The 7,757-nt window shown below is 55.3% G+C and overlaps 1 protein-coding gene across 2 annotated transcripts; it reads right to left on the bottom strand.

Annotated features, from left to right (window-relative positions):
- Nucleotides 1-2,964: 2,964 nt before the first annotated feature.
- Nucleotides 2,965-5,105, bottom strand: LOC123936373 (protein FAM71A-like). 2 transcript variants are annotated; one of them, XR_006817251.1, is made up of 2 exons: nt 3,333-5,105; nt 2,965-3,177 (listed from the first exon to the last, which is right to left on the bottom strand). XR_006817251.1 is itself a non-coding variant. In XM_045996961.1 (1 exon), exon 1 carries the CDS (start codon nt 4,935-4,937, stop codon nt 3,492-3,494), a length of 1,446 nt encoding a protein of 481 aa, XP_045852917.1. In that variant the 5' UTR covers nt 4,938-5,105; the 3' UTR covers nt 3,249-3,491. The 2 variants fall into 2 exon arrangements, 1 of the variants encoding a protein (XP_045852917.1); XM_045996961.1 differs by lacking the exon at nt 2,965-3,177 and having other exon boundaries at nt 3,249-5,105.
- Nucleotides 5,106-7,757: the final 2,652 nt, after the last annotated feature.

Below are 7,757 nucleotides of genomic sequence, written 5' to 3' on the forward strand. Positions count from 1 at the left end.
TTCTGTTTCCCCAACGCCACCCAGGATTAGGTTTCTTCCTCTCTGGCCAGGATTAATACAATCCCGGCTTCCTGGAGCATCGCCGGTCTCCAGACAGACCCCCGGCCGCCAGCTGTCCACCCTGGCTTTCAATGGCTCCCCTGGGCCCAGACGTTCACACAGCACCCCAGGTGCCCCAAGATCCAGCTGCCTGATTCTCCAGCCTCACGTCCCCTTGGGCTCCAACCGGCAGTACTGAAATGCCTGTAATTGCTCAACACATCGTGATGTTTCAGGTTTTTGTCCTTTGCACACATTCTTGTCTGCGACCTGCACCTCTCCATGCTGTGCCCTGAGCTCCCCATACTTCCTCCGCCTGGCAGAGCCCTAGTCACCCTTAAAGCTGCTGATTCCTCTGTGAACCCGTCCCCGACCTCAGACTCCTTCCCATGCCCCGGAACTCCTCCTCGGAATGGATCGTGGGCCCTGAACACACGTCTCTCCTTGTGTCTGTCATTTAGAGTTGGGATGAGTGCTCAAGCCTGTCCTGTTTTCCCCATCCCCTCCACAGCTCCCTGCGGGAGGCCGAGCTAGCACTCAGGCGGTGATACATGGAAGGTCTTGCCTCACCCCTCTCTGAACCATCGCCTCCACCTTGAGCAAGTCCTTTAAATGCTCTGAACTCCACTTTGCTGACCTGCCAAATGGAGACCTGGGAATATCAGAACAACTTGAAATCATTAAAGAACTTTTGGGGCACCCGGGTGGCACAGTGGGTTAAGCCTCTGCCTTAGGCTCAGGACATAATCCCAGGGTCCTGGGATGGAGCCCCACATGGGGCTCTCTCCTCAGCGGGGAGCCTGCTTCCCCCCTCTTTCTCTGCCTGCCTCTCTGCCTATTTGTGATCTCTCTCTGTCAAATAAAATCTTAAAAAAAAAAAAAAAAAAAAAGAACTTTAACCGGCTAAGTGCTGTTCAACAGCTAAATGCTAAGCAGATTGTCTTTATTCCAGACTGGCGTTTACCTACACTTGCCCGTGTGGGAATCAGAGGGTCAAAGGAATGGGATGTGATCTTTTTGTAACCTCGCTGCCTTGAGTCCAGGGAAAAGCTGGTTACGAGTCAACTATTAATTCTGTCTCCCCGCAGCAACGAGTCTTCTCTGAAGCTCTGGGTTAATGATCCCGAGGTTGTTTTCCTCACAGGGCCAAACCGTTTCTAATCTTTGGCGTGTTCTTGTTCTATCCTTTAAGAATAACTTGACTCACTCCAATAATTCTCCATTCTGGGGTTGTGAACCTGGTTTGGCCCGAGGAAACGGTGACTGTGTGGGGGTCCCTGGCTCCTTTCCTTCCTCATCTGTGCCCCCGCCCCATGGCCACCAGCACCCTTCCCTTTACAAAGAGAAGAGACTCCCCTCTTCATCACACGGAAGGGCCAAGCACATATGCTGGGACCTAACGACTACTCTCCCTCACGTGAAGTTTAAGGATTTGTTTTCTGAACTCTGAAGGGGAGACTTGGTAAGGAGAAACCCCTTGCAATTGTTTCTCCGTACCAAAGTGTAATTAGTGGCGGTGGGAGGAATGGATTGTAGGGAGATTCCCGACTGGTCCCTGGAATCCCAGGCTGTTTATGGCTGCAGGGCAGGTCACACAGAGGCTGGGGATAGAAGTCTGGGGGCCAGACACCGCTCCAGGGTGGTCTGGACACTCTTGAGATAAGACCAGCTGACGGCTGTGAACTCACTGAAATTCAAAAGCCAGCTCGCAGTGGCTCACTACCAGGAGTCCCCCAGCTCCCATCCCTCCCTCCCCTTAATCTGGTACATTCGGTGCAGAGTTTGGGAACACAGTGGTGGAAACGCTTTGCCTAAAGGAGTGGGTCACTGTTCTGCAAAGGTTCCACTGTGCCATAGGAACAAGTTCACTTTTCTGAGCCTCAGTGCTCCTATCTGTAAGACAGAGATTACATTTACCGTAGGTAAATTATTACAAGAACCCAGAACCCAGTTTAAAGAGACCAGACCTTCCGGACATAAGACAAACACTTCTGCGCATACATAAGAGTGAAAACGTAAGGGAAGGCCTGGGTATGTCTGGAGCAGTAATTTCATCACAACTGCCCCGGCGTTTCTCGGACCATTCAGACTGCAGAGATCTGATGGCCGAACAGAACATTTCCAACAGCGCTGAAAGCCCGGTCTTCGCCTCGCGATCCTGTCTTGCTTTTTCCACACTGTCCTGAATTTTGTGTGCACTGTTCCCTTGTTTTTGTCCCACGCGTACTTTTAAAAGTTTAATTTTAATTTAATTTAATTTTATTTTTTGTACCACATGTACTTTCGATCTTGTTTTTGAATTATTCTATAGGTGGAATAGGTTACATTTTTTTCTTATTTTTTTTATAAACATATAATGTGTTTTTATCCCCAGGGGTACAGGTCTGTGAATCGCCACGTTTACACACGTCACAGCAGTCACCATAGCACATACCCTCCCCAATGTCCATAACCCCCCTCCCCCTCTCCCCACCCCCCTCCTCCCAGCAACCCTCAGTTTGTTTTGTGAGATTAAGAGTCACTTATGGTTTGTCTCTCTCCCAATCCCATCTCGGTTCATGTAGTCTTCTCCTACTCCCCTAACCCGCCATGTTGCATCTCCACGTCCTCGTAGCACAGAATAGGTTGTTATCGTAGGCCAGGGTACGCCGCTGCGCACTGTTGCACGGTTTCTCTCTCTCACATCGCACTCTGTTGTCAGCTGTGTTGATGGTAGTTTGGGCTGCTTGCGGTGTTGGGCTCCTTTTTGCTCTAAGTGTTCTCGCTGCCTTGGCAAGTTCTTTCCTGGGTATATACCCTGGGTATTTACAGGTTCTCAGTCTATTGCCAGCAGAGGCTGCTGCTCCCCTCTTCCCTCCACTGAATAGCCTGTAGACATGGGGAGTCCCCCCGTTCTTTCTTTGTCCCGTCTACGGACCTTCAGGGCTTAGGAACATTTGTAAACCGAAAGAAATGGGGGAGGTGAGCTTTCTGGGCCATACTTTGACTTTCAGCTGTGGCCCCAGGAAACAAGCCAGACAGGCCTTGAGGCAGGATGCTTTGGCTCTGAGCATGGCTGTGAGGTGGGGGCGGTCCTCGACTGGACCCTTGGGTCTTAGGTGGCGGCCCCGCTGTGAGGTCACTACTGGGCTGCAGGACCTAGAAATTCAAACAGAACGCAGCAGGCCATTGTCAGATTGGTATATTTTTATTCACTAACGTTTTTTAAAAAAAAAATGAAATATTCCAGTGAGGGGAGCTAGAATGGGGTCTCCGGGGATACGTCCCCAGCTGCGGAGATCTCTGGGTCTTACTCATGGGCTTCGAGTCAATGTCTGCATGAGCTCAGACGTCCCGCTCCCCGCGCTCTCCCAGCCGTGGCGGCTCTCCGCCGCGTCGGCGAGGGCCTCCATGCCGCTCTTTTCCGCTGTCTTCGACGTGTACGCGCCTCTGCCGCGTGGGGAGGCCCGGCTTCAGGCAGTGAGCCTGGCTCTCAGGTTCCTCAGGAACCCGCGGATCCTGCCAAGCGTCTTGGTGCCTGAGGCCCAGCTGCCAGCGGGGAGGCTCCGCCCCGACTTGTGGGAGGTCCCGGCCTCCTCGGCGATGGGGGCGTGGCTGGTGGCGTCGTCGGGGGCGGGGCTGACGGCGTCGTCGGGGGCGCGCCTGCGGCGCGCGGGGCTGCGGAGGCCCTCGTCCTTCTTGTCTTCCGGCGCGGCTGTGTGGCCGCCTAAGGAGCGGCTGGAGGCCTTCGGGGTGATGTTGTTCCCCGGGGCCTTGTGACGGCTCTCGGCGGCCCTGCGGTGGCCGGAACTGCGGGAGGCTCGCTCCTCCCGGCGCTCCTTGCGCTCCCTCCGCTCCCTGCGGAGCGGCCTTCCCGCCGGCTCCCCACTGCCCGCCGAGCTCGACGCGTCCGAGAGGAGCTGGCCTTCCGACCCGTCCGCAGCGGCGTCTCCCGCAGGCTTGCCGGCAGCTCCGGTCCCGGCGAACGGCAGGCGTAGGCGGGCCTCCCCCGCTGCGAGCTCTGCCGCTGTCCCTGCGGCCGCCACTGCCGCGGCCACCGCGGCCTCCCCGGCGGCCCCCGCCTCGGTCCTGGCCCCTGCTGCCGACTCCCTGTAGAGCCCGGTAGCTTTTGTTGTTGGGGCAGCTAGAGTCGACAGGCTGTTGGGTGTGGGGGGGTCCTGAAAGATCTCCTCCCCGCCAGCGAAAGCTGCAGAGGTGGCCCCGGCCACCTCAGAGTCCACGTGGAGGCTCCTGACGCTGACCTGGTCCTGATGCCCTTCTCCTTGGAAATCTGCCCCTGCTGGGTACCACCCGTCCTGTTGTTCACACAGGGGCATGCCCAGCTTGTCCTCCGCTGGAATGGCGTAGGTACTGCTGTGACTGTCCACTGGCGGCCGCAGGAGGTGAACGAGCTTTTCCCAGTAGGGGAAGAGGTCTTCGCGTGCATCCAGAGGGGGGCTCAGCTGCAGGTAGCAGGAGCGGCCGGTGGCGAACTTGAGGCGCAGCTGTTGTTTCTCGCGGTCATGAATGGAGATCCGCACAAACTTCAAGGGAAGGAGCCTGGTGAGCTCCAGGGTCCCCCAAGCCTTGCGGCCTTTTCCCTTGGTGGTCTGGCCCCGGTCGGAGTCCTCTTCACAGCCGGTGTCCGGGCGGGCCAGCAGCATGACATCTGGGCTCGGGAGGCCGGGGCTGGTGGATGCGATGCCCACGGTCACCATTCCGACTCGGTGGTGCACGTCGACGACTTCCCCTTTCTTTGTTATTTCAATAAAGTCACTTTCAAACAGGGGTGTGTTTTTTAAGAGATAGTATTCTCCCCTGCGCAGCTGTCGCTGGAGTTTCCCCATGGCGGTGTCGAACATGCCCACCCCGGAGGCGCTGTGCACCCTGTGATGGGGTGGCCGAGTGGATGGAGACATGGGCCAGGCAGGGGGTGGGCTTGATCTGGGGGCTGGTCCCTGGAGCTTGTCCTCCTCCGCCTGGTTGTGTTGGCAGAGGGTGCAGCCCCGCTCCTGCGGCACTGGGCTGGCTCTGTGGCGGGGTCCCAAACCCACCGCGCCCCTCAGGCCACAGGCCACAGGCCCCGCTTTGGCTCAGAACCTCCCGGAGACAGGGGTCAGGGTGGGGGGCCCTGAGGGTGACCGCGGGGACGCTGGTGGGTGCCTGGACCTCAGACTGAAGCTCTGCAAGGGTATAGAGCTGGACGGCGGCTCCCCCACCTCACCTCTGTCCCTCACTTTTTAATCTTCCTGATAGGCTGCCAACTGCGAACTGGGAACTGCAGTCCTGGTGAGACTAACCTCTGTCTCAGCCCGCACCCTGCGCAGCCCTATTTATCCTCTGCTGCCCTTTGTGACCTGTCACCGGCACATACCCCTTTGTTGTCATCCCGCAGACACCCCCTCAGGGCAGGGCCGTCATCCTCCCCCCAAGTGCCCCCCTGCCCCCACAGAGGACAGGCCCACCCTGCCAGGGACCCAGGCGGGTATCCAAATAAAAAGGGCTTCAAATGGAACAATTTTGTGCGGGGAATTTTTTTTCCCTCCCCCAAATTCGGAAGATTCAGCGCCTGGACACAATCTCTAGGAATGACTATAAGGCGATGGGATACGTTTGAACCGTTTGAGCTCTTGGTTTCATCTTATCCAAGAACCCAGAACTGGCAGTCTTGATGCTTAACCTGTTCCGTCCTAAGATGGCAGTAGACGTGGCTGCTAACAGCCATTAACAGCCCTGAAGGATGACAAGAAAAACGGCCTCCCCTAGGCACCCGGCCCTGTTCTCCACACACGACGATGAGAGTCCATCAGGTTTGGCAGTGTTCCCACTGGCCCGTTTTATGAGGAGAGGGAGGTGACATCATCAGCCCAACTTCACGGAACTAATGGTGGTAGAGGCCACGTTTCCGGGCAGGTCTACCGGCTTCTAAAGCCTCGTTCGGAACCACCATAGTACTTGGCTCCCCACAGCTTGGCCCAGCCACAGGTTTTCAACCAGACTGATTTAAGACCTTTCTGAGGCACTGTGGGAAGTTGCACGACTCCCTGTGTGTATGGATGTTGTGGAGAGAACCTAGGCCACTACTTCAGACAGCGGCTGGGCTGAATTGGGAATTAAATTTTACAGGGGGGGCATCTTGGTTCCTCCCCTCGCTTGTGCTTCCACGAGCAGCCCATCTGTGGAAACCTGGTTATTCTCTCTCAAGAGCGCCCCACCCAGGTTTTCGTCCCTTCTCCTCCAGTGCAATGAAGCGGGGCTTGGGAAGGGGGTGCTGAGAGGTCATCTGGGATTCCAAGAGTTTGCCAAGCAGCCTCCTGGGGCAACAGGTGTGCTTTGGAAGCAGCAACGCCTGTGGGGAGCATGTGCCCTTGTACGTACGTCCTGCCTTCCTGCCCCTCCCACACAGCTAGCCCCAGAGTGAGTGATTTCTGAACTGTTGCTTGAAAGTTCTAGAAAGATTATCTGCTCCCAACTCTCGTATCTCCCGGTTTGATGTTATGCCCGAAATCCGACATTTGGGATTCATTCCTTGAAAATAAAGGCCTTTCTGTTCAAATGCACACACGAGTGCATCAACAGGGGAAAGGACAAATTCGAGGTGGTCTATCCCTACAGTGGGATGTCATTCGGCTGCAAAAAGAAATGAGGAAGTGCTACGTGCTCCAACAGGGATGAATCCTGAAAGTAGGATGCTAAGTACAAGAAGCCGGATGCAAAAAGCCACATGCTGAACGATTTCATTTCGACGAAATGTTCCAGAAGAGGCAAATCCATAGATAGATGTTAGATTTGAGGTTGACTAGGGCTGGAGGGAGGGGAGTGTAGGGAGCGACTGCTTAATGAACAGGAACAGGATTTACTTGGTGGGCATGAAAAGTCTGGAACTAGATAGTGGGGATGGTCTCACCGCACTGTGAATGTACTGAGTTTCACTCTCTCGAGAGTGGGTACGACGGTAAACGTTATGTTGTAGTTTCTCTCTCTCTTACACAGTGCACATATACATTCCTGCTTGGAGCCCTTTAGAAAGGTCAGTGGTGTGACTGAGCTTTCCATGTCCCCAGCTGTAAAATGGGGTAAGAGTTGCTGTGAGCATTCAACGCGGTAATGCACGTGAAGTGTTGAGCGTTATCGTGGAACTCAGTAAATTGTAGCTGTCGTAATCATTCATCCTCAGCGGACCCTTTAAGCGTCGGTGCAGATTCCTTCCTGAGAGCAGTTTTTGAGAAGACAAACTGAGAAGCTTCTGGGGTTAGAGCTAGTATGAGAACACCGAAGGATGCTCTATGGGCCAAACTGGCTTCTTCTGAGTCCCGGCTTCAGGCAGATCCATGAAAACACAGAGAAACTGACCACAACCAGAGTATGGGATGCACGGAGAGGAAAGGCTTCATATGGGTTTGGGTTTCCAGGGTTTGTTCAAAGCCCATGGGGAGAACGTGGGATGAAGATGGAAAATAGCATTTTAGCTCTTGGCAGAAAGTGCAAGTTTTCATTCCAGAATGCCCTGGGGCCAGAATCCTGTAGAACTCTCAATTCTGAAAGAGGTGTCTGGCCAGATGTCAGGGAAAGGCAAGGGGACAAGGATGAGGTCAGGAGAGGGGGTGGACTCTCCACGCCCTGCAGTGTGACGTCACCACCCCAGCAGGAGGCAGCCGCAGGGAAAGACACTGGCAAACCTGCTGTCTGATTCTGGCGGAGGCCCCCATCCCGTTAATTCTCGCAGATCCTCCCAACCT

The sequence above is a fragment of the Meles meles genome, unplaced genomic scaffold (genome assembly GCF_922984935.1).
Source record: "Meles meles unplaced genomic scaffold, mMelMel3.1 paternal haplotype, whole genome shotgun sequence".
Taxonomy (NCBI): Eukaryota; Metazoa; Chordata; class Mammalia; order Carnivora; family Mustelidae; genus Meles; species Meles meles.

Bases quoted from the DNA above. Each gene is read 5' to 3' on its own strand.
- LOC123936373 (XM_045996961.1), bottom strand. From the start codon at position 4,937: ATGTCTCCATCCACTCGGCCACCCCATCACAGGGTGCACAGCGCCTCC.